The following is a 27261-nucleotide window of genomic DNA, read 5'->3' as shown; positions in this document are numbered from 1 at the left end:
GAAATGCTATGGAATGCTGCTCATGGAAATGTGTTTCTTTTCTACAGAAAGTAAAAAGTAAACTAAGTGTTCTCTGGTGTCGTTATGAATCTGATTCTCTGTGTTACAGTGGTACAGTGTGAGAATGGCTGGGATGTGGGTTACACTTCTACTGAGATCTGTGCCTTCAGAGGATCAACAGTGGACATTACCTGTACCTACACATACCCATCCACATTTAATAACCATGATACTACAGTTCAGGAAACTTTCTGGTTCATTCAAGAGAGTAATGGGATTCACGTTGATCTAAGGACTGAACCAGAGTATTCAGGTCGTGTGGAGTATCTCTGTGAAAACAACAAGTGCACTCTGAGAATCTCTAACCTGAGAGAGAGCGACTCAGCTGTGTACAAGTTCAGGTTCACAACAAACCAACCTACTGGGAGTTTAACTGGTTCAGCTGGAGTCACTCTGTCTGTCACAGGTAACATTTACATCTGAAAATTCATTCATTTATTTACATACACTTGAGTGTGTCTGTGCACTTTTATATGCATGTGTGTGATGTCAGTTTGGACTAAAATGAATTCCTTATTCTCACACACAGATTTGCATGTGCAGGTCAGCGCATCAGTGAAGTATGACTCTTCTATCTGGGCAGAGCTCAGGTGTCAGAGCAGTTGTCGTCTTCCTGATCATCTGAACTACGTCTGGTACAAGAATCAACAGAAGAAGAGGGATGGAGCATCTTATACAGATTATTTTTATTCTGCAGACAGAGTTTCCTGTGCTGTTAAAGGACACGAGGGTTTCCGCTCTTCGTCAATGTGTGAGTTTAATCTACAGTATTTCACCAACACAGCACCATCTGCTGGAGTATTTGAGATAATGCATTGTACCATAACTTCATGTGTCTTTAAATACTTTTTTCTGCATGGGCACATTGAACTCTTGGGATACTACTGTCAGTACTGACAAACTAGTGTAGTATTAGTACTAGTATTCTGCCTGTGTAAATAAAGGTGGAAGACATGACTGCTCCCAAGAAGTGAAGACAAAGCATTGTGATCGCCCCCTGGTGGCTGGCTGCAGTATAGAACATACAACCTGCCTCCTCCATGTTAGTGGATTGAACATGGACCAATCTAAAAAGTCAAATACATTTTTCTCAAAGATGGTTTCTGTCATTTTAGGTCGTTCTTATCACACTCTATTGTTCATGTTTCTCATAAGTTTGGTTTAAATTAGTTATTTGATGATATGAAAAGTGTATTAAACTTCATGATTGACAGCTGAAGCTGACTCAGGATTGGTCAAGCTCATGTATGGGCGTGACCTTGATACTGTGGCTCCATCTCCAGATCACTACTGTGCAGACTGTGGTTCCAAATGTGAAAGATGGCAGCGTTGGTATCCAGGATATTTTGGCTTCATTTCTGGAGAGTGGGAGGAAGTGGAGACGTGTCGTCCATCTTTGGTCGACTCTGCATAAAAGATACAGATCATTTCCTCCATATTGGCCAGTTTGCTCCATTATAAGAGCAACTTCTACAAGGTCCCTCATGTTCCTCACCTCCAACAGTGTGTTTCTCCCTCACTCTGAAGTCTAAAGGGCACTTCCCTGTGTTTTTTGTGAACTGAAAGTTTCCTCATCTTGGCATCGTCATCATCTTAAAATGAAAACCTGCCGACTGGTGATTCACCAGACAAAATACATGGAGTTAGTTTTATAAATGTATAAGTTTATCTTCTGATTCTCTGATGTGCTCTGTGTTACAGTGGTATTGAGTCAGAATGGCTGGGATGTGAGTTACACTTCTACTGAGATCTGTGCCTTCAGAGGATCAACAGTGGACATTACCTGTACCTACACATACCCATCCAGGTTGAAACACCATGATACTACAGTTCAGAAAACTTTCTGGTTCATTCAAGAGAGTAATGGGATTAACGTTGATCTAAAGACTGATCCGGAGTATTCAGGTCGTGTGGAGTATCTCTGTGAAAACAACAAGTGCACTCTGAGAATCTCTAACCTGAGAGAGAGTGACTCAGCTGTGTACAAGTTCAGGTTCACAACAAACCAACCTACTGGGAGTTTAACTGGTTCAGCTGGAGTCACTCTGTCTGTCACAGGTAACATTTTCATTAGAGTCAGTTTGAAATGTTAGTGTGTGTGTTGAAATAAAATAACATGTGTGTTCACAGCCCCTCAGCTCCAGGTACATGTGAGGAGATCAACAGCCAATCCATATTCTACCTGGACAGAGCTGACCTGTCACAGCAGGTGTCAGCTCCCTGATCATCTTTCCTACGTTTGGTACAATAACAATGAACTTGTTGGACGAAAAAAATACTTTCACCTCCAACACGTTAATGCTGAAGACAGCTATCACTGTGCTATAGAAGGACATGAGCGTTTCCCTTCTCCTACATTGTGTGAGTTTAAGCCTCCTCATGAAGCTACAATAATATGGAAATAATTGAAATTTTAACTTTTAACAAATAATACAGACAATGTTTTGATTGTATTCTCATCCTGTGTGTTAATATAGACTATCCTTCAGATGCTCCAAAGCCTCCCTCTGTGTCAGTGAGTCCCTCTGGTGAGATCATGGAGGGCAGCTCGGTGACTCTGACCTGCAGTGATTTTAGCTCTCTGACTTTTACAGCCTACACCCCCCCCCCCTCCTTTTCATTGCACCAGAACCTCAAACCATCAATACTCAGGATTTCCAGATGTGTCACAGCTGTATATCAAGCCCATCATATTGCACATGAACGATACTGACTGACCAACAGCATCACCTGGCAAACTGACCATTGAGGTCGTCAGCTGAGAATCATGAAGCACATGACACAAAAACTAGGTCAACAATTTTATTGCTAATAATTTTTCTGGACGATTAAAGTACAGTAAGTGAAGAGAAATTGAATCCATCCCATTCTTTGTCCTTTACATTTTAAATGTGCAGATATGGGTCGTTTGACTTCTGCCCCATAAATATTCACAGTCAAACCATCAGCAGCACAAAGAGGAATCCACCCAGCGTCAGTTAAAACATCCATAAAGCTTTCACCATGCTCAATAAACTTGAAAGATATTTCCTTCACTGTGCACATTCACGTGACGAGCAAACAGCTCTCAGCAGACAGACAGTGGTGAAAACAAAACCCTGCTCCTGTGCACACGTCACACATACACCTCCCAGCAGGGGGAGCAGTGGCTCATTAACATTTTAAGAAACACGCCCACAAACAGGCCACTCAGAACAGGGCTCTTCACACGTTTTATTAGAAAAGAAACTGTCTTTATATTCAGTCAGAACATCGAGACAGGTTTAGCAAACATGACAAAAAGTTGTTTTTGTAAATATTTCATCCTGCACCTTTGAGTATTGTGATTTCTTGAAATGATAAAGTAAAAGTTATTTCATCATAGTTTTACCACGATCATTGAGATCAGCACTCATTGGATCAGCCGCTGCAGTTTTCCTCGCTGTGACTCTCCTCTCCGTGTTCCTACTGATCAGGTGAGCAAATCTGTTCCACTAAAGCTTTGTACGATGAATTCCTGAAAATCTGTCCTGTTAAATTAAATCAACTCAATTATTATGTATATTGTTTGTTATTTGGTTCAATTGATCAGAAGAAAGAGAAACTCTCAGCAATCTGCTGATCCTGGGGACAGACTTGACCACAGTGAGCAGGTGAGACACACAGTTCAGCGTCCAATCCTTTCAAACGCCATTATTTCTCACGTCAAACCCTTTTCTCTGTCATGTGAAGATTAAAAACTAGTTATTAAAATCACAGTCAAAACTGCCATTGTAAAAACAATCATCTGGTGTTTGAATTTCCTTCTGGTAATCTATCCATTTAAGCAAATCGCTGAGTGTTATAATTTTCTGTGCTGTGCGGTTTGTTCAACAGTTTTTGCTGAACTATGACACTTGATGCTGCTCTAAGTTTGTTGAGTTGTAACATGTGCTGCTTTAAATCTTGTGAAAGTTTGTGAAAGATTGTATTGATTGGTTCAGATATCTTTAGTGTGGAGCACTGTAATGTGGAGCAGATCACCATTGGGTGTGGCTGTGTAACACCTGGATTTTGCGTTGTTCTGTCTGAGACTAAGTGTGTGTGAGACTGCTGTTCGTAGTCTGTGTCGTTGGGACAAATAAAGTCAGTGTTGGCTGCGTGTGGATGCAGCTCTATAATTAAAGGTTGATCGACAGAGCAGTCGTGTTCTTTCATATCTGTATTTAGTGAGTATCTTGCCCTTTTACGTGAATTTGAGGTAATTGTGTTACGAGTTTGGAGAGATAGCGCTGTGTGGCATTGAGTGTCGGTGAGTAGGGCGTGGTGCATCGGAGAGACGGAGAGTTGTGTACTCGTTGCTGGTCGGAACAAGACTGAGAGAAAGAAGGGAGTTAAGGGGGTGTGGCCTATCCCCCTTCCTTCTTGCTCCTTCTAGTTCCTGTGAGCCTGACTTCTCTTTTTTTAAGTGCCTCTGTGTCTGTAGACGTGCAGTTGTATTAAAGTGTTAAACAATTAAATGATACACACTATACACCCAAAATATAGTCCTGAAAGAGTTTTTTATCAATGATTTGCTGACAGATAGTTTTGGGGTCTAGGGTTTATATTGTGTATAGCTCGACCTCTAATTAAATGATGTTACACAACTTGTTTCCACCAAACTTGGCTGCAGTACGTGAACATCCAGCTCCCAGATGTAGTCTTATCTGGACACAACCGATGTGAAAGTGCACACAAGTGGCTCACATACACACTAAGTGAGAAGTTTGTAGTGTTAGTGTTTGGAATTAAACCTGAAGACCTTCCCTCTTTTTGGTTTTTAGTAGAACCACATGTTTCCTGTCCTTGAAACACGTCTGGTGTAAAAGGAGGCGCTTTAAATAAATCAATAGCTGCTATAGTTGGACTCTAACGTTGTCCATACTGCCACATGTACAAGATTCAAAAGCAAATTTGTGTTTGCAGCATCTACCCAATCAGTCTGAGGAAAACTGTGACCTTCACTATGCCAGTGTCCACTTCATGAAGAGTCAGACGGATCCCGTCTACTCCAACGTCGGATCAGCTGAACCCAGCAAACACAAGGAGGCGGAGGAGGTTGCGTACGCTTCTGTCAACTTTAACAGATCTGCCCCGAGGTGAGCAGCTCTTCATTCAGGACCATTATCCTCACTAACACCACAAAACATCATAAACAGAGATATATCCTATAGAAGTCATTTGTTTTTACACTTTCATTTTCTTGTTTGTTTAAACATGTGTATTTGTTAAAGGAGACATATTCTGCTCATATTCAGTTTAATCATTTTAATTAGTGTTGTGACTTTAAAATGTTAAATGTTCAGAAAACATCATTTTCCTCAGACTGTCTATTGCTGCAGCTCCTCTTTTCAGCCTCTGTCTCAAACACTTGGTTTTAGCTCCTGTGTCTTTAAGTCCCCCCCCCCCCTCCTGATAATGCCCAGTCTGCTCTGATTGGTCACCCGGCCCACTCTGTAGTGATTGGTTAACCACTTCCTGTGCGTGTAGGAAATCCTCCACTCTCACTTTACGAGGGACACATTCAATCTCAAAACATTTCTTATAGTTTAACTAGCGTTTCCGTGGTGAACGACATGTTTGTTTGAACCCGTGTGCAGCGGGCTCTCGTTTGGTGGGTGTGTCAGAGGTGTTCCCCAATCAGCAGCGACTGTTTTAAAAAGGCAGTGACACAATGGATTCTAAAGTTCTCTACAGATGCTGGTGTTAGAAGCTGCTGTTCCAGACGACGGAAGCAGAGACTGTGACATTCAGCCTGTATTGAAGCATTCAACACGTATTTTAACCCACATCATCTACCTCCGAGATGTTTTCCACGAGAACGCCAAGAATGACCTCCGCTGCTAACACTTCATAACACAATGTGTTCAACGCACCACTGTTTACGTTTAAATACTGCTTCTGCTACGTTTGCTACAGCCCTGGCTTCTGCCGATGATGCAGAGGTACGGGCGGGACTACTGGTGAGGTGTTTCAGGAGCTTCATGTTTTCTGTGGGGCAGAGGAGCTCGTTTTACCAGGAGAGGAGCTCAGACTTTGGGCTTTTTAACTTTGCAGAACTTTGAAACTCAATTTGTCTCCTTTAATGCTACGTCTCCTTGACCTCCTGATCATTTATTTGTTTTATCTCCTTTCAGAACCAGAGGTCAGGACACTGGAGAGGATCCAGCTGCATTGTATAGCACAGTCAAAAAACCTCCTGCTGTTTAGACCAACGTCTGGAAATCACCTTAGTCCCGATGGAAATATCTCAACAGCTGCGGGATGGATTTGAATAGAAGTTCATACAACTGTTCATGGTCCCCACAGGATGAATCTTTCTTTGGTGACAGGCAGACTCCAGCATCATTGTTGAAGTGAATGTTCAGTTTTAAGTGACTTGTCTTGACAGCTAATGGATAAATTGACTTCGGTGACTCGACTTTTATCTGAAATATATCAGCAACTTGTAGAAGTTGTTAAAAACGCCACATTTAGCCTGAATGAAAAATATCAAACATTTTATAACTTGCAGCTTCAAATATGAAAATATCTGCGGTGTGTGTCAGACGGTCGACAAACTGTAAACTGTAACTTTTTTCTATTCATAAAATAATCAAAACAAGCATTATTAGTTAGTTGTAGTGTGACACTGCTGCCACTAGATGGTAGTAAAGAGTTTTACTGATAAAACCACAGAGAGGATTCTGTCGCTTTCACTTCTTTCTGTTTCTACACTATTGTTTCCAGCGTTTCCATCATCAGCCGATCAGGAGTTGTACTCATTTCCTCTGAGGACTGGAGGGACCACGTCTCATGTGGATGTGAGCTGCTACTCACGTGATGAACACCTTGAATGTGACCGTTAACACAAAGTGAACTGCTGACACCAGATGAGCTGTGTTGCCTCTGGTGTCTGTTCAAAGTTTGCATCAGGCCCATTGATTTCACTTTAGTGTTTTGTGGTATTTCTCACATCACGTGTTAAACACGTGAAGAAGAAGGAGTTAGGTGTGTTTTAATCCACCATGTTCACACGGCGGCCATTTTCCTCTGACGTCTCTCTCAGGGTGTGAAGCTCGAATGTTGTTACGAACAGAATAATGTTGTACTGCTGTGATCCAGGTTTATAAGTTATACAAAAAAGATTATACATTATCACTTATTCTTCATTAGGATTATTGATTCATTATTATAATATTAGTTTTGGTAATTTTAGTAACATAATTAGTTTGTTTGCTGCACCTTTAGGAGACTGATATTAATTATACTTTTTCTTTTTCTTCACAACATTATTCATATTTATAGTCTTGTTTATTTCATTTGTTGTTCACTCACAACTTCCTCTTTTCTAACTTTGTGATGTACAGTTTTGCAACAAAGCAGATTTTCTTTCGGGATCATTAAAAGTATTTTTTAATGATTTATCTGTTTATAAATTTGTGTTTTTCCATTAAATGTGAAGCTCATTTGTTGTAATTTGCTTTTGTTTTTAAACTCTTACTATATTTGAATCTCACTTACTGTATTAATGGCAGTTTATTTTCCAGTTAAATTTGAAATCTTTCTTTAATTTCTCTTTTTCATGTCAGTCTTTATTGCATCTTAATGAGACACTGAACAGATGAGATTAAAAACACCCCAGTTTTTCTCAAGTCTCCTTGAGTTTGTCTTTCTTGTGTCAGTGAGATGTTGTGATGTGGATGATACAGGTTTGGTATGAACAGCCACTAAAGTTGTTTCTCACACTCGTACAAACCACAGTTTAATATAACACCATCGGGCTCAGCATGCAGGTAGAGAGGAAGGAAGTTAGCTATATTTAACAGTTTTAATTTATCTTTCTCTTACAGAATCTGTCTTTATTCTCAGACTCTTCTGTGTTGTAGGTAGACGTGTCTGTGATGTGACTGAGTTTCATCTTGTGCACATTATTTATCTGTGGACGTTTTTATTGTTTGAAGTCACAGACGAGAGCAGCAGCTACTATGAGTGTAACTGCAGCAGCGAGTGGATTTGTTGTCCTTCTTCTCACTGTGACAGGTACTGTACGTCTACATTCATGTTTCACTCTATTTTACACTCGGACTTCTGATTCACCTGAAGTGAGTTTGAGATAGAAAGTAAAAATATAAATGAACCATTCATTCATTTTCAGATCACCACCTGTAAAGTGATGCAGAAAGAAAATATATGAAGGAATTATCATCAGTATTAATTTGTATCTTTGTTTAGAAGTTTCTATCGTCTAGAGCTCAAAATATTAAAGAGTCTGCAACTTATTATTATTATTATTATTATTATTATTATTATTATAATCATCATGACTGAGTTCCTCTCCTCTCGATGCAGGAGTTGTCATCAGTGTGTGGAGTCATTAGTTGAAATGCTATGGAATGCTGCTCATGGAAATGTGTTTCTGTGCCGGTGACACCCAGTGACCTCAGGCATCTTGTTTTCAGGTCGTCTCGTTGTCTGATTCTTGTGAACGCAATATCTCAAGATCCCTTTGAGGAAATTTCTTCAAATTTGGTACAAATGTTCATCACTTGGACTCAAAGATGAACTGATGAGGTTTTGGTGGTTGAAGGTCAAGGTCACAGTGGCCTCATGAAACGTGTTTTGGCCTCTCGATCATGATATTTCTAGTCTGCCTTCGGAGAATTTCCTCAAAATTGAAGTGAAAAGATGAACTAATCACATTTCAAAGCTCAAATGTCACAGTGACCTCATATGATTCTGGAAAAAGGAACAGACTGAAAATGCTCTGGTTGATTGAGGCATCCTACAGCAGGGTGGTAATTCTAGTTTGTGCTGTGGTTACAGTGGTGCAGGGTGCGGATGACTGGGGAGTGAGGTGCACTCCTACTCAGATCTGTGCTGTAAAAGGATCGAAGGTGCAAATACGCTGCTCCTACTGGCACCCATCCAGAAAATATGGCCATGATGTTGCAGTGGAGCAAACATACTGGTTTACTAAAGGGCAGGATAGTGAACCTGTGGATCTGAGAGCAGCCTCTGAGTACACAGGGCGTGTGCAGTATCACTGTGGAAACAAGGCCTGCACTCTGACCATCACAGACCTGAGAGAGAGCGACTCAGATGTGTACCAGTTCAGGTTCATAACAAACCAACCTACTGGGAGTTTTACTGGTTCACCTGGAGTCTCCTTGTCTGTCACAGGTAACATTTCAGTTGGAAACAGTGAATCTATGGTTTGTTTATGTAGACAGCTCTGTCTAAAATGATGTGTGTGTTTCTTTACTTTCACAGGTGTCCAGGTGATCAGCACAGAATCATCAGGTTGCAGGACAGAGGACTGTTCATGGTCACGTGTGGAGTGTCAAACCAGTTGTTCTCCAACTCCCAGTCCGTCCTACATCTGGTACAAGAACGAACAAAAGACACTGGGAGAAAAATCTTATAGTGCCTACTTTTATTCAGCAGACAGCATTTCCTGTGCTGTGAGAGGCCACGAGGATTTCCCCTCTGCTCCAGTGTGTGAGTTTACTTCTTCCAATGACCAATGATGTTCTGCTCTTTTAACCTTCTTAGCTAATACACTGACTAGAGTCCGAAATGGATTTGAGGGCTGATGCAGAGTAAAAGAAAGTCTGACACATCAGCTGACATATCATATATTAAAAGAACATTGTAATTGATTCCTAAGATGTTTGTTATCAAACCTTTATGATAAATATTCTGCAGTTGAACAATGAATTTGAATGAGTCCAAACTAGAGTGGCAGTAGTAGTAGAGCACGTTCCTCCACCAAGGCCCAACAGTCCATTCAATTCAATCAAGCTGCTCCATATTTCACACTCCTCGATATCAGTCCTCTAAATATGTCGGATCTTTTCCATCAAGATCAATGAATTTGATTCTGGGAAAACGTGGACATTTTGAAAAACACGATCTTGCAATGCTAAAGAAAGTAAAACTAAAATCCTGGATCTGCACCAAAATCTTTCCAGTAATTGTTGCGTAATTGTGCACGCACACCAACCAGCCAACGGACTGGGGTGAAAACATAACCTCTGGGTGGAGGTGATGAAAGCAAATCACAATTACAACCACATATGTAGAGCTGGAATTCAAAACGTCATCGTTTTTACTGTAAAGCTAAATGTAGCATCTTTTCTGCATTGTTTATTTCCTGACATGGGAAACAGCCATCTGTGAATTATTGTTAATTACAGCAGTAAAGATTATAGTTGTCATGGTGATAGTCAAAAGATTTTTGTTTTTCAGGTGTCCATGGACATTCATGCGACAGAGTGAATTACATCGACAGGAACATCTGTGCCTTTAAAGGCTCATCAGTGGACATCTCTTGCAGTTACAGCAGTCACTATGATCCTATCACTAAGTCCTGGTTCGTTACTGAGCAGCTGTATCGCCCTCAAGCTGTGGACTTACTCAAAGACCCAGAGTTCACACATCGTGTTCAGGTCCTTGAACCAGAGCGAGGGCGCTCCACTCTGAGAATAATGAACCTGAGACTGAGCGATTCAGCCCAGTATCGCTTCACATTCAAATCACAGAGGTCTGAATGGAAGAGAAGTTTCCCTGGCACAACTCTGACTGTCACAGGTACTGAGGAACACTAAGTCACTGTGTTGTTCAGTGGTTCTCAAACTGGGGTCCCACAGCTGCTTCTATGTGTGTTTCCTGTTGACAGATCCAGATGTTCAGGTGATCTGGTCTCTGATTGGTCCAACACTGACTTGTCACAGCAGCTGTCTTCTCTCTGGTCGTCCCTCCTTTGTCTGGTACAAGAATGGAACAGAAATTCACGGGGAAACGTCTCCAACTTTCAGGGGATTCCTTCACCCTGAAAACAGCTATTCCTGTGCTTATGAGCATCACCACTCGTCCCCTGTGTGTGAGTTTACATCTTACATTTTCACTTCATCTTTTCCCTTCAGATTTTGCATGTATGTGAACAGGACACATGCAAATCCCACTCAGTGATTCCCAAGACAGAGGTGACATGTTCAGTTTTGTGAAGTCTGTATTTAATACAAACAATAATTACTTGGTAAAACTACTAAACACTAAAGGGGGCCTTCCTGTGTCCAAAAGTAAATCAAACACTCTTCTAAAGATGCTGAGAACCAGGGACGGCTGCAAACTATTAAAAGACTATATTCTATAAAGCCACATTCTCATGTGAAGATCTGTTTATATCCTGCAGATGCTCCGAAGGTTCCTTTAGTGCAGCTGAGTCAACCTGGAGACATTCTGAAGGGCAGCTCGGTGTCGCTGACCTGCAGCAGTGATGCTAACCCACCCCCTGCATACGCCTGGTACAAAAAGAACCAGACTTTGCTCAACAGAGCAGCTCAGCTGGTTTTCAGCTCCATCCCGTTGTCTGACTCTGGAGAATATTACTGCACAGCTGAGAATGCGCTGGGGAAGACGGCGTCTAAACATATCTTAATAAATGTGAAATGTGAGTAAATATTTTGAAATATTCAAAAGCCGAGAGGTTTTGCAGATCTTCAAAATTCCAGATGCTGCAACACTCTTCAAATCCATTAACATCCATGTAAATCCAGATGCTCCACAGTCCTCCTCTGTGTCAGTGAGTCCCTCTGGTGAGATCATGGAGGGCAGCTCAGTGACTCTGACCTGCAGCAGTGATGCTAACCCAGCAGCTAAATACACCTGGTACAAGAGAAGTGGAGATAAACAAGTTCAACCTCTCAGTGAAGAGACACAATTTGTCCTCAGCTCCATCCGGTCGTCAGACTCTGGAGAGTATTACTGCACAGCTGAGAATGAGCTGGGAAGGAGTTCAGCAAACATCTCTATTACTGTGACATGTGAGTGAAACACAGGTTATTAAGTGAAGATATATTGAATCTGTCCCATTCTTTGTCCTCTACATTTTAAATGTGCAGATATGGGTCGTTTGACTTCTGCCCCATAAATATTCACAGTCAAACCATCAGCAGCACAAACAGGCCACTCTGAACAGGGCTCTTCACACGTTTTATTAGGATGAAACTCTGTCTAATTGTGGAAAAGGGTCAGAATATGTCACGTTTAAGTCCATGTTACAAACTGGACTATGGTTTGGAAATCTGTGGACATTCAGGGGAGTCTGGAAACAGTAGTGCAACAGGAAATCATTGAAAAAAACCTCTCACTTAACAACAAGAAGAATTTACCTGTGTCAGTTTAACAACCTTGCTGTTGTAACTCAGTGCCTCCACTCACCTGAGCACCTTTGACTTTAACACATCATATCATATATGTCCCCAAATGTTAAACACAATGTCTGTCATCTGTTATCATCATTCTGTTTTCACACATACAGACGCTCCAAAGCCTCCCTCTGTGTCAGTGAGTCCCTCTGGTGAGATCATGGAGGGCAGCTCGGTGACTCTGACCTGCAGCAGTGATGCTAACCCAGCAGCTAATTACACCTGGTACAAGGAGGACGAGGACTCACCAAAAGCATCAGGACAAATCTTCACCATCACTGATATCACAGCTGAACATGGTGGAAATTATCAGTGTGAGGCCCAAAACACACAAGGACGTAGTAAGGCCACCTTACATCTGACTGTTGGAGCAGGTGAGTCATGTGAAGTCCTAACACCTTTAAAGGTTCTGGAGCTGTGTATTGACTTTAGCCATTCTTTGTCCTTTACATTTTAAATGTGCAGATATGGGTCGTTTGACTTCTGCCCCATAAATATTCACAGTCAGACCATCAGCAGCACAAAGAGGAATCCACCCAGCGTCAGTTAAAGGGGACATAGCATGCCCATTTTACCACAAGTTGATATGGTTCCTTGGGGTCTTAATGAAATGTCTGTAACATACTTTGGTCAAAATACCACAAGGATCATATAAAACAGCTCCTTTTTACCCTGTATAAAACAGCCCTCCACAGAGTGACCTGTTTTGAGTGCCTGTTCCTTTAAATGCTAATGAGCCAGCTCCCCCCTCCCCCCTCCCCCTCTCCCCCCATGATTTTAAACGATATAAATTACATATTTTATATGATATAAATTATCAAATATGCATCCCATACTTTGTATTCCCCTTCTGTTGTCCTGTAGTTTTAATTTTCCCAATCACATAATTAAATGTCCCCCTCTGCCCCCCCACTACAAGCACACAAGCAGACAGACAGAGAGAGAAAGAGAGGAGTGGGGGGGGGCTATGAAGACCATCATTTACCCCCGAACCCCGACATTCAACGGGTACAACAACAAGCGGAGAAAGCAGAATCGCGGGCTGACCTTATATATACAGTCTATGGGGCTGACCAGCACGGAGAAATGCTCGTCCCGTGTGAACAGCCAGGCGGCTGCGTGCTTGAGAACGGCGCTGCGCTGCCTCGCAGCGGCGCTTCCGCGTCCGGTGTACCCCGGCGTAAATGGAGCGACGCCGGCGAGCTAGTTCTGGCAGGCAACTCGAGCTGCACTGTTTCAATCGTGTGACACTCATCATGTGACATACATCATCTGACACACTTCATGTGACATACATCATGTGACATACATCATGTGACATACTTCACTCGCCACTACCATCTACAGTACTCATCCACCTCATTAGGCGGTCTATTTAAGCAGAGGGAATTCCCATCCCTCTCTCTGCTTCCTAACTACTACGCAGTATCACAGACAATTGTCTCAGCGTTCCAGCATACTTACTTATGAGATTGTTATCCTACCTCCTGGTTCTGTCGATCGCCATGTCTCTTGCCATCTCTGATTCTGAGTTTGAGGCTCAGTCCTCAGAGGAAGACGTCGGACTCAATCCCGGAAACCCAGGTTCCCTCCGTCGAGGTTCAATCCGAGAACGATTCTGACACCCAACGTCAGCGCCGAAGCTTCCGCGTCACCCGCAAACGTCTCGCCGGGTGGCCCATTCACCGCATTTTGGAAGAATTGTATGTTCGTAAGATTTCAGTTCCAGCTGGCCTCAACCACGAGAAACTCTTCGATTACCTTTTGACTCAAGATAATCCGACCGATGACGCACACCGCAGCTCAAACGCCGAGAATCCAGTCAGCGCTCCTCCAAAAGGTAAAGGCAAAGCTCCAGCAAAGAAGCGCGGTGCTCCACCATCCTCTCTTAAAACCGCCGACAATATACCATCAAAAAAGCAGAAGACACCAGAACACGGTCCATCCGCCGAAGCATCCATCCTGTCCACTCTACGAGAAATTAAATCGTCTCTAAACGTTATAAATACAAGAATTCAAACTTTAGAAGTAAACGTCGCCTTCCCCATGGGCAATGCAAATAATCCCGGACCATCCTCGGCTACTTCCTGGCCGGCGCAAGCGTGCGTACTTCCGACTGACGTCACACCTCAAAGGACATTGAGAACTGCAGTTCCAGCCCCAACCGTGGGCACCAAGTTCTTCCCTCCAGCAGCATTAATTTCTGATTCCCTCAGGAACCACATTCTAACAGGTAATCTGTCACATCATTCTGCATACACTTATAAACAGGGAGGAGAGAAGAATTAAATAAACAAATAAATAAAAGGGGTACACTCAGTGAGTAAATGATGCCACTCCCATTTTGTTGTTTGTTTTGGCAGGCCATGATGTTAATCTTGTGAAGATAATATTATCTGGTTCGGAAACTGCTGATAAGAGATACGTGGATTGCGGGGAGTTTTCCGTTGTTTTAAAAGACAGCGACCCCAGACTGTCAAAAACACTAACCTTGGCTGAATTCAACGTTGCCTTCGGTGTCTTCAGAGACACTATATGTGAGGTTTATCCACTACGCAGAGAGGAACTTGATACCTATTTAGCCATTATTTCAGAAAAACGTCTCATCATCGACCTCTCAGCTCCTCACAATTCTACAATTCCCAGTATAAACAGCCTAATTCCCAAAGAACCCTTTTCTTTATTCTACGCTTCCATCGACAACGCAATACAGATGATTAAGTTAGCAGGTGTCGGTGCATGGCTAGGAAAGGCCGACATTACCGATGCCTTCAAAGTCCTTCCACTTCACCCCTCTCAATGGCACCTTTTTTGTATTAAATGGAATTCAAAGTTTTATTATTCCGTCAAATTGACATTCGGTTGCCGCAGTAGCCCCTCCATTTTTAACACTCTCTCAGAAGCACTATGCTGGATTCTTTACAACTCGTACAAACTCCCGTTCGTCCTACATCTTTTGGACAATTTCCTAGTCATAGACTTTCCCTCATCACCACCAGCTCGCAACATCTCTGCAATTAGGAACCTTTTCAGCGAGTTAGGTGTTCCTCTCTCAGAAGAGAAAACAATAGGCCCGTCCACCCACCTGGATTTTCTCGGTATAACCCTTGACAGCTTACTCATGCAGGCATCTCTGCCACAAGAAAAAATTGTCTCGCATCAGAGCAGCTATTAAATTCCGGTCGACTAATGCCATTATCACTAAAAGAGATCTTTTATCTCTGTTAGGCCACCCGAATTTCGCGATGCGCATAATTCCACATGGTCGCTCGTTCATATCCCGCCTAATTGAATTGGCTTATTCCGTCCAAAATCTAAATGATCTGGTGGTTCTAGATGAAGGTTGTCAAGCAGATCTGCGCTTCTGGTCCTTGTTATGCGAAGAATGGAATGGTATTTCATTCTTTTATAATGACTTTGTGGAATCTTCAGATTCCATCCAGTTCTTTACCGATGCCGCCCCTTCTGTTGGTTTTGGGGGATTTTATAATAACGAATGGTTCGCAGATGTCTGGCCAACTGAAATCCATTGCCTCAATGACGAATCCAAATCCACAGCCCTTTATGAGCTCTACCTCATCGTCGTGGCTTGCACTCCATGGGGAAAAAAGTTGGGCTAGGAAACAAATTACTGTATTCTGTGACAATGCAGTAACGGTAGAAATCATCAATAAGGGCCGCTCAAAAACACTCAAACGGATAGATTTAGTCAAGGCACTCTAATTTACATTGCAAAAAATAATACTTCTTTCTGCCCCTTCTCTTCCATGACAAAATTTCTGCATCACCGCTTCCAAACCCATCGATTGGCACCTCTCTTCACCATCGATGGCCGCAAACCCATGACGAGATCCTGGTCTTCTACTATGCTTCATGATCTGGCCCGGAGCTGTGGCCTACCACCCGAACATTACTCTCCTCACTCATTAAGAATTGGTGCAGCGACGACTGCAGCTCTACATCTGCCTGCCGCCACTCTTAAATCCCTGGGCCGCTGGTCATCCTCTGCATACCAATGCTACGTCAGGTTCCAAAAGATCATGAGTTCCTGCCCCCTTGAGCCTGAATAATGTGTATATCTGTTCCGATGTAAAATCCTATTCATTGCAAATCTGGTGGTTGCTGGGTTTAGAACATTCGATCCGCTGGTTATTCACTGTTACATGCTTCCGAGGATCCACATTCACATGGTAGTACATTCCCCTCTAACCTTATGCAGTGTCACTAAGTAGTATATTCTCCCGCAGGCCAATGCGCCAAAGGAGAATGGCCACGCCGCGGCGGCGAATGGCGCACATAACAGTCTCACTAGGTAGTATATTCTCCCGCAGGCCAATGCGCCAACGGAGAATGGCCACACCGCGGCGGTGAATGGCGCACATAACAGTTTTCACTAGGTAGTATATTCTCCCGCAGGGCAATGCGCCTATGGAGAATGGCCACACGGCGGCGGTGAATGGCGCACATAACAGTTTCACTAGGTAGTATATTCTCCCGCAGGCCAATGCGCCTACGGAGAATAGCCACACCGCGGCGGTGAATGGCGCACATAACAGTTTCCACTAGGTAGTATATTCTCCCGCAGGCCAATGCGCCAACGGAGAATGGCCACACCGCGGCGGTGAATGGCGCACATATCAGTCTCACTAGGTAGTATATTCTCCCGCAGGCCAATGCGCCTACGGAGAATGGCCACACACCGCGGCGGTGAATGGCGCACATAACAGTTTTCACTAGGTAGTATATTCTCCCGCAGGCCAATGCGCCAACGGAGAATGGCCACACCGCGGCGGTGAATGGCGCACATAACAGTTGTCACTAGGTAGTATATTCTCCCGCAGGCCAATGCGCCAACGGAGAATGGCCACACCGCGGCGGTGAATGGCGCACATAACAGTTGTCACTAGGTAGTATATTCTCCCGCAGGCCAATGCGCCTATGGAGAATGGCCACACCGCGGCGGTGAATGGCGCACATAACAGTTTTCACTAGGTAGTATATTCTCCCGCAGGCCAATGCGCCAACGGAGAATGGCCACACCGCGGCGGTGAATGGCGCACATAACAGTTGTCACTAGGTAGTATATTCTCCCGCAGGCCAATGCGCCAACGGAGAATGGCCACACCGCGGCGGTGAATGGCGCACATAACAGTTTCCACTAGGTAGTATATTCTCCCGCAGGCCAATGCGCCAACGGAGAATGGCCACACCGCGGCGGTGAATGGCGCACATATCAGTCTCACTAGGTAGTATATTCTCCCGCAGGCCAATGCGCCTATGGAGAATGGCCACACCGCGGCGGTGAATGGCGCACATAACAGTTTTCACTAGGTAGTATATTCTCCCGCAGGCCAATGCGCCAACGGAGAATGGCCACACCGCGGCGGTGAATGGCGCACATAACAGTTGTCACTAGGTAGTATATTCTCCCGCAGGCCAATGCGCCAACGGAGAATGGCCACGCCGCGGCGGCGAATGGCGCACACATAGCAGATACCGATCCAACCGTCAGGCTCCGAATTTGCACAGTTTTGGGGGGTTACAGTATTAGCTCATCACTCCCATCATTCCTGTGTATCATATGGGGGAGTGATTAAGTCGGAGCCTAGACGCCAAACACTAAACCTGTTCTACTGTTGAATAAACAAACATTCAAACGTGAGTTGTCTGACTGAACTACTGTAACCCGGCGTAACTACTGTAACCCGGCGTACAGTAGCGCTGAACACTGCGGAAGTCTTCCACACAGCTGGCAGTGTGGAAGACCGCTGCGAGGCAGCGCAGCGCCGTTCTCCAGCGCGCAGCCGCCTGGCTGTTCACACGGGACGTGCATTTCTCCGCGCTGGTCAGCCCCATAGACTGTATATATAAGGTCAGCACGCGATTCTGCTTTCTCCGCTTGTTGTTGTACCCGTTGAATGTCGAGGTTTGGGGGTTACAGTAGCGCTGTACACTGCGGAAGTCTTCCACACTGTTGGCTGTGTGGCGCTGACACAAATTCCAGCTCACGCACGGGAGAGCGAGCGGTCGCTCCCGAGCAGCTGCTGCAGCCTCCCAGTCCCAACGATACAGACAAATGCCACATGTGAGTGAATCGCGGGCTGACCAGCGGAGAAATGCTCGTCCCGTGTGAACAGCCCGGCTGCGTGCTTGGGAACGGCGCTGCGCTGCCTCGCAGCCTCGCTGCCTCCGGTGTAAACCCGGCGTAGCGAGTGTGGGGGGACGGGGGGGGGGGTGGGCCAAGACCATGTAGGGAGACTTCCAGTTCCTTGTTACGACACAAAACCCAGGAAGCGCAATCGAGTCGCTCAAGCATGACGTTTCTGACTTAGAGGAACTATAACAAAACGCGCGAGTGTTTTTTCCCCAGAGTTTTTGGGTTGGTAGACATGCCAGATACCCACATTAACCTGTAGAAGCACTAACAAAGTGGAATTTGCATGCTATGTCCCCTTTAAAACATCCATAAAGCTTTCACCATCCTCAGTAAACTTGAAAGATATTTCCTTCACGTGACGAGCAAACAGCTCTCAGCAGACAGACAGTGGTGAAAACAAAACCCTGCTCCTGTACACACGTCACACATACACCTCCCAGCAGGGGGAGCAGTGGCTCATTAACAGCTTAAGAAACACGCCCACAAACAGGCCACTCTGAACAGGGCTCTTCACACGTTTTATTAGAAAAGAAACTGTCTTTATATTCAGTCAGAACATCGAGACAGGTTTAGCAAACATGACAAAAAGTTGTTTTTGAAAACGTTTCGTCCTGCACCTTTAAGTATTGTGATTTCTTGAAATGATAAAGTAAAAGTTATTTCATCATAGTTTCACCTGGATCATGGAGATCAGCACTCATTGGATCAGCCGCTGCAGTTTTCCTCGCTGTGACTCTCCTCTCCGTGTTCCTACTGATCAGGTGAGCAAATCTGTTCCACTAAAGCTTTGTACGATGAATTCCTGAAAATCTGTCCTGTTAAATTAAATCAACTCAATTATTATGTATATTGTTTGTTATTTGGTTCAATTGATCAGAAGAAAGAGAAACTCTCAGCAATCTGCTGATCCTGGGGACAGACTTGACCACAGTGAGCAGGTGAGACACACAGTTCAGCGTCCAATCCTTTCAAACGCCACTATTTCTCACGTCAAACCCTTTTCTCTGTCATGTGAAGATTAAAAACTAGTTATTAAAATCACAGTCAAAATTGCCATTGTAAAAACAATCACCTGGTGATTGAATTTCCTTCTGGTAATCTATCCATTTAAGCAAATTTCTGAGTGTTATAATTTTCTGTGCTGTGCGGTTTGTTCAACACTTTTTGCTGAACTATGACACTTGATGCTGCTCTAAGTTTGTTGACTTGTAACATGTGCTGCTTTAAATCTTGTGGAAGTTTGTGAAAGATTGTGTTGATTGGTTCAGATATCTTTAGTGTGGAGCACTGTAATGTGGAGCAGATCACCATTGGGTGTGGCTGTGTAACACCTGGATTTTGCGTTGTTCTGTCTGAGACTAAGTGTGTGTGAGACTGCTGTTCGTAGTCTGTGTTGTTGGGACAAATAAAGTCAGTGTTGGCTGCGTGTGGATGCAGCTCTATAATTAAAGGTTGATCCACAGAGCAGTCGTGTTCTTTCATATCTGTATTTAGTGAGTATGTTGCCCTTTGACGTGAATTTGAGGTAATTGTGTTACGAGTTTGGAGAGATAGCGCTGTGTGGCATTGAGTGTCGGTGAGTAGGGCGTGGTGCATCGGAGAGACGGAGAGTTGTGTACTCGTTGCTGGTCGGAACAAGACTGAGAGAAAGAAGGGAGTTAGGGGGTGTGGCCTATCCCCCTTCCTTCTCGCTCCTTCAAGTTTCTGTGAGCCTGACTTTTCTTTTTTTAAGTGCCTCTGTGTCTGTAGACCTGCAGTTGTATTAAAGTGTTATACAACAAGACCTTCCCTCCTTTTGGTTTTTAGTAGAACCACATGTTTCCTGTCCTTGAAACACGTCTGGTGTAGAAGGAGGCGGTTTAAATAAATTAATAGCTGCTATAGTTGGACTCTAACGTTGTCCATACTGCCACATGTACAAGATTCAAAAGCAAATTTGTGTTTGCAGCGTCTACCCAATCAGTCTGAGGAAAACTGTGACCTTCACTATGCACGTGTCCACTTCATGAAGAGTCAGACGGATCCCGTCTACTCCAACGTCGGATCAGCTGAACCCAGCAAACACAAGAAGAAGGAGGAGGTTGCGTATGCTTCTGTCAACTTTCACAGATCTGCCCCGAGGTGAGCAGCTCTTCATTCAGGACCATTATCCTCACTAACACCACAAAACATCATAAACAGAGATATATCCTATAGAAGTCATTTGTTTTTACATTTTCATTTTCTTGTTTGTTTAAAAATGTGTATTTGTTAAAGGAGACATATTCTGCTCATATCCAGTTTGATCATTTAAATTAGTGTTGTGACTTTAAAATGTTTAATGTTCAGAAAACATCACTTTCCTCAGACTGTCTATTGCTGCAGCTCCTCTTTTCAGCCTCTGTCTCAAACACTTGGTTTTAGCTCCTGTGTCTTTAAGGCCCCCCCTCCTGATAATGCCCAGTCTGCTCTGATTGGTCACCCGGCCCACTCTGTTGTGATTGGTTAACCACTTCCTGTGCATGTAGGAAATCCTCCACTCTCACTTTACGAGGGACACATTCAATCTCAAACATTTCTTATAGTTTAACTATCGTTTCCGTGGTGAACGACATGTTTGTTTGAACCCGTGTGCAGCGGGCTCTCGTTTGGTGGGTGTGTCAGAGGTGTTCCCCAATCAGCAGCGACTGTTTTAAAAAGGCAGTGACACAATGGATTCTAAAGTTCTCTACAGATGCTGGTGTTAGAAGCTGCTGTTCCAGACGACGGAAGCAGAGACTGTGACATTCAGCCTGTATTGAAGCATTCAACACGTATTTTAACCCACATCATCTACCTCCGAGATGTTTTCCACGAGAACGTCAAGAATGACCTCCTCCGCTAACATTGTTGCAACACTTCGTAACACAAGGTGTTCAACGCACCACTGTTTACGTTTAAATACTGCTTCTGCTACGTTTGCTACAGCCCTGGCTTCTGCCGATGATGCAGAGGTACGGGCGGGACTACTGCTGAGGTGTTTCAGGAGCTTCATGTTTTCTGTGGGGCAGAGGAGCTCGTTTTACCAGGAGAGGAGCTCAGACTTTGGGCTTTTTAACTTTGCAGAACTTTGAAACTCAATTTGTCTCCTTTAATGCTACGTCTCCTTGACCTCCTGATCATTTATTTGTTTTATCTCCTTTCAGAACCAAAGGTCAGGACACTGGGGAGGATCCAGCTGCATTGTACAGCACAGTCAAAAAACCTCCTGCTGTTTAGACCAACGTCTGGAAATCACCTTAGTCCCGATGGAAATATCTCAACAGCTGCGGGATGGATTTGAATAGAAGTTCATACAACTGTTCATGGTCCCCACAGGATGAATCCTACTTTGGTGACAGGCAGACTCCAGCATCATTGTTGAAGTGAATGTTCAGTTTTAAGTGACTTGTCTTGACAGCTAATGGATAAATTGACTTCGGTGACTCGACTTTTATCTGAAATATATCAGCAACTTGTAGAAGTTGTTAAAAACGCCACATTTAGCCTGAATGAAAAATATCAAACATTTTATAACTTGCAGCTTCAAACATGAAAATATCTGCGGTGTGTGTCAGACGGTCGACAAACTGTAAACTTGTAATGAACTTTTTTCTATTCATAAAATAATCAAAACAAGCATTATTAGTTAGTTGTAGTGTGACACTGCTGCCACTAGATGGTAGTAAAGAGTTTTACTGATAAAACCACAGAGAGGATTCTGTCTCTTTCACTTCTTTCTGTTTCTACACTATTGTTTCCAGCGTTTCCATCATCAGCCGATCAGGAGTTGTACTCATTTCCTCTGAGGACTGGAGGGACCACGTCTCATGTGGATGTGAGCTGCTACTCACGTGATGAACGCCTTGAATGTGACCGTTAACACAAAGTGAACTGCTGACACCAGATGAGCTGTGTTGCCTCTGGTGTCTGTTCAAAGTTTGCATCAGGCCCATTGATTTCACTTTCGTGTTTTGTGGTATTTCTCACATCACGTGTTAAACACGTGAAGAAGAAGGAGTTAGGTGTGTTTTAATCCACCATGTTCACACGGCGGCCATTTTCCTCTGACGTCTCTCTCAGGGTGTGAAGCTCGAATGTTGTTACGAACAGAATAATGTTGTTCTGCTGTGATCCAGGTTTATAAGTTATACAAAAAAGATTATATATTATCACTTATTCTTCATTAGGATTATTGATTCATTATTATTGGTATTTTTAGTAACATAATTAGTTTGTTTGCTGCACCTTTAGGAGACTGATGTTAATTATACTTTTTCTTCACAACATTATTCATATTTATAGTCTTGTTTATTTCATTTGTTGTTCACTCACAACTTCCTCTTTTCTAACTTTGTGATGTACAGTTTTGCAACAAAGCAGATTTTCTTTCAGGATCATTTAAAGTGTTTTTTTATTGTCTTCATATATTTTTATTTTTATATTAAATGTGAAGCTCATTTGTTCCTATTTGCTATTGTTTTGAAACTCTTACTATATTTTAATCTCACTTCCAGTATTTGTTCTGTTTTTCGTTCGTCCTTTTCATAATAAAGCCAGTCAGACGCCATACGAGAGTTCCAACACGCACATATTTGGGTCAATGACGTGTAAGGATTTTCAACAGGCCAATTTTAAAATACAAAAAAAAAATAATATCTATTGTAATTATTCAAACATTAGGAATGTTGTGTACACATAAAATCATATAAAAGTCAAATTATTTGATTTTCGTGTTTTTTCATCTAGATGAATTGGCCGTGGCCTTAAAAAATGTCATGTGGTGCGACCGTAATTTATCTTAAAATGAATTAATTTCCTTAATATGCTTACTTTTTTTTTTACAATTTCTCAATAATATAAAGTCATTAGTAACAAAGTAGTTGCATTTCTTTAGAGTTTTTGTAAATAATGATCTCATATTTTTGTTCTATAATGTCACCGTCCCCTTATTAAATGTCGTTAACAGACTTATGTTTCCGATAAAGTGCATAAAATTGATAAAAATGTTTTAAAAATACCATTCATTGAAGCAAACTGTATCAGTGATTAATATTTCAGCCGCAGAAATTTTATATTTTCCTTTAAATTTAATACAGGTCTTGGTATTATTGGTCGCACAACATGAGTGGTCGCTCCAAATGATATGAAAACCTCCTGTCGTTTAAAAAGATCAATAAACAATAAATTCCATACAAAAATTTGACTTAAACCAGATTTTATTAAAATTTCATAGAATTTTCATGAACACAAACATTTCCTAAACATTTTTTTTTATAAAAATCTCATCAAGAACATCTAAGTGCAGCACACGTTGTTGTGAACAAACATTTCATTAAACTGGCTGCTCTTGTGCTACATCTACATCAACCAGAACTGGTGGGATGTTCTCCACAGACGGCGGCGTAAGGTCTCACACAGCGTTTGCCATATTTTGACTTTCTCTGTAAGCTCTGGATGCAGCCCTCCAGTTCTCTCTCTGATTCTTTCTCTCTCTCTCTGTCAGCTCACTTGACTTGGCATATGGAATCTCTCCCTGCTGTTTATTTCTCTCGTAGCTGAAAAAGATATGTAATGTCATGCCATAAATCAATAAGTTATTTTGGACTAATGATAGATGAACATTTTAATGCAAATATGCATTTCGTCCAGTAATGAAAAACACATAAGAGCAATATGTACTTCATGTTGCTTTATTTGTAGTTTTCATTTTTAAAATGTTTTAACATACCTTTCTCTTCTCTGAGCAAGGTTCTCTGCTCATTAATAAAGAATAAATTACTAATAAATTCATAATAACCGAGATAAAATTACATGTTACATTTTTGGGGTGGTATTTATTCATGATATTGTACAAAAATTAAACATAAACCGTTGTTTCTGAAATATTAGGAAAAAAATACTCTAAATAATACTAAAATAAAGTACTTTATGTATATAAATCATTTATTGAATTTAAAAAAGCCCCCAAAACTCCCAATCGAGGACATGTGTCTATCATGTAAAACACTCTGCAATGCTCGCACCACATTTGGTCGCACCACATGATATTTTTCTAGTTCAGTCAAAATTTACAGCCACAGAATTGGCCACCTAAAGAAAACAAACTAGGTCAGCACAAAAGGTCACTATGACATTTCTAATCAAATTATTTATTTTTAGAAATAACTTAGAATTCATCGTTTTTTTTAGGTCCAAATGTGGCAACTACATACCAGCTGTGAAAAAGTTATTTTTTTCCAAATTTGAGAGAGAGTTACAAACCTGTTGCTGCTTCCATGGGCCCTTGGCAAAATGATTTATGATGCAACTTCCTGTCTTTGAATGGATTTCAACATCAAAGTCCCAAATTGGTCCTTTCTTGATGGTCGCACCACATGATATTTCATAAAAAGGACATAATCGGACAAAGTTTGTTTGTATACTATGATGGAAATATAAATGCAAATGCTTTGCAATTTTGTACAGGACTACAAAAGACTTTCGAAAGCATGCCAAATATGGCAGAAAATAAATTTGAATAGATTTGAGTAATTTCAAAGTTTTCACAACAGCAGTCATGGCCGGACGGTCGCACCACATGATATTTTGACACTTTAAAAAACAGAAACATTTGAATAACTAATGGTTTTTGGAAATTTAAAGTGTGTACATATACGGGACAGGTACTACATATATATGGTATTTCTTTATGTATTTAAACCTTTTTGTAACAGAAGAAAAAGCAGTCGGACAGAAAATATAGGCGTCACGTCTTTGTACAGTGTCTGTCCTACCACACCGTGGAGTGAAGAGGAACATGGAAGTCTGAATCTCTCTCAAAGATCTGCATGTTGGCTCGCCATCCAGTTAACTGGAGTCTTGGTTCTTCGGTGGATGTCCTCTCTGGCACCGGAGAATTCGTCTCTCACCAAAAACCTGAGCGTTGAATAGTAAGAATCCCTGCACCTTCCAACAGGTCAGCAGGGTGACCTCACACTTCCACACGATATAACAGAATCTGAGCAAAGCAGGTAGTGTGCTTGTAGCTTGAGCAGCAAAATGGCCGACAGGATGCAGACAGGTAAAAAAACTCTCCACAGAGTAGATTCACCAGAGAGGATGACTGGGTACCGCCCCCTACTGGCTAGAAAATGTCACAGCAGGTCACCCAATGAGCCACTACAGTGTTATACAAAGTGTACAATCTCTTTCTCTATAGCACTTATACAATATACAATATACAATATTGCAGCCTTAAGAATGTATTTTCGCTGCTTTTCTAGTGTGGGCGACACTTGCGTGTGTGTGAATGTGTGTATATGAGGTGGCCTGACGTCTAGTTCAAGTCAACTGGTAGCTTAACGTATAGTAATTAAATTATGTCCAAGTTCAAAGTAGCAAAATAACAAACGGTAATTTACGAAAATCAACAAACTTAGGAGCGTGTGGTTGAAAAACTGTTTCTCTGCAGCGTCTTTGTCTCTCGTCAACACCTGGTTCCATTGACCTCATTCTGCTGTATGTGACGTCACTGGCTGGTATTAGTCTCAGCTGGTCAGCTATAGTCAAACTTGTTCTAAAATAAAATGGCTCCAACAGTATTAATGGCAGTTTATTTTCCAGTTCAATTTTAAATCTTTCTTTAATTTGTCTTTTTCATGTCAGTCTTTATTGCATCTTAATGAGACACTGAACAGATGAGATTAAAAACACCCCAGTTTCTCTCGAGTCTCCTTTAATTTGTCTTTCTTGTGTCAGTGAGATGTTGTGATGTGGATGATACAGGTTTGGTATGAACAGCAACTAAAGTTGTTTCTCACACTCGTTAACCACAGTTTAATTTAACACCATCAGGCTCAGGATGCAGGTGAGTGTAAAGAGGAAGGAAGTTGGGGGTGTTTATCAGTTTAAATTTATCTTTATCTTACAGAATCTGTCTTTATTCTCAGACTCTTCTGTGTTGTAGGTAGACGTGTCTGTGATGTGACTGAGTTTCATCTTGTGCACATTATTTATCTGTGGACGTTTTTATTGTTTGAAGTCACAGACGAGAGCAGCAGCTACTATGAGTGTAACTGCAGCAGCGAGTGGATTTGTTGTCCTTCTTCTCACTGTGACAGGTACTGTACGTCTACATTCATGTTTCACTCTATTTTACACTCGGACTTCTGATTCACCTGAAGTCAGTTTGAGAAAGAAAGTAAAAATATGAATGAACCATTCATTCATTTTCAGATCACCACCTGTAAAGTGATGCAGAAAGAAAATATATGAAGGAATTATCATCAGTATTATTTTGTATCTTTGTTTAGAAGTTTCTATCGTCTAGAGATCAAAATATTACAGAGGCTGAAACATGTTATTATAATAATAATTATTATTATCATTATCATCATGACTGAGTTCCTCTCCTCTCGATGCAGGAATTGTCATCAGTGTGTGGAGTCATCAGTTGAAATGCTATGGAATGCTGCTCATGGAAAAGTGTTTCTTTTCTACAGAAAGTAAAAAGTAAACTAAGTGTTCTCTGGTGTCGTTATGAATCTGATTCTCTGTGTTACAGTGGTACAGTGTGAGAATGGCTGGGATGTGAGTTACACTTCTACTGAGATCTGTGCCGTCAGAGGATCAACAGTGGACATTACCTGTACCTACACATACCCATCCACATCTAATAACCATGATACTACAGTTCAGGAAACTTTCTGGTTCATTCAAGAGAGTAATGGGATTCACGTTGATCTAAGGACTGATCCGGAGTATTCAGGTCGTGTGGAGTATCTCTGTGAAAATATCAAGTGCACTCTGAGAATCTCTAACCTGACAGAGAGCGACTCAGCTGTGTACAAGTTCAGGTTCACAACAAACCAACCT

General features: G+C 42.2%; 1 protein-coding gene and 1 long non-coding RNA gene across 2 annotated transcripts; both read left to right on the top strand.

Annotated features, from left to right (window-relative positions):
• Positions 1-90: 90 nt before the first annotated feature.
• On the top strand, positions 91-21645 carry LOC117766358 (the record flags this gene model as incomplete). The annotated part of the gene is made up of 16 exons (XM_034593351.1): positions 91-466; positions 590-811; positions 1762-1991; positions 4987-5118; positions 8040-8082; positions 8866-9222; positions 9313-9540; positions 10291-10632; positions 10721-10924; positions 11237-11468; positions 11500-11867; positions 12365-12625; positions 19079-19169; positions 19286-19346; positions 20357-20529; positions 21573-21645. Coding segments are annotated over 16 exons (3393 nt in total), but the record flags the coding sequence as incomplete, so codon positions are not given.
• On the top strand, positions 3627-6391 carry LOC117758919. Its single transcript, XR_004613393.1, has 3 exons — positions 3627-3692; positions 4987-5159; positions 6198-6391. It is a non-coding gene; the product is annotated as an uncharacterized LOC117758919 (long non-coding RNA).
• Positions 21646-27261: the final 5616 nt, after the last annotated feature.

This window comes from Hippoglossus hippoglossus, chromosome 1, assembly GCF_009819705.1.
Source record: "Hippoglossus hippoglossus isolate fHipHip1 chromosome 1, fHipHip1.pri, whole genome shotgun sequence".
NCBI lineage: Eukaryota > Metazoa > Chordata > Actinopteri > Pleuronectiformes > Pleuronectidae > Hippoglossus > Hippoglossus hippoglossus.
The sequence above is the reverse complement of the archived record's forward strand: the minus strand, read 5'-3'. Positions and strand labels throughout refer to the sequence as shown.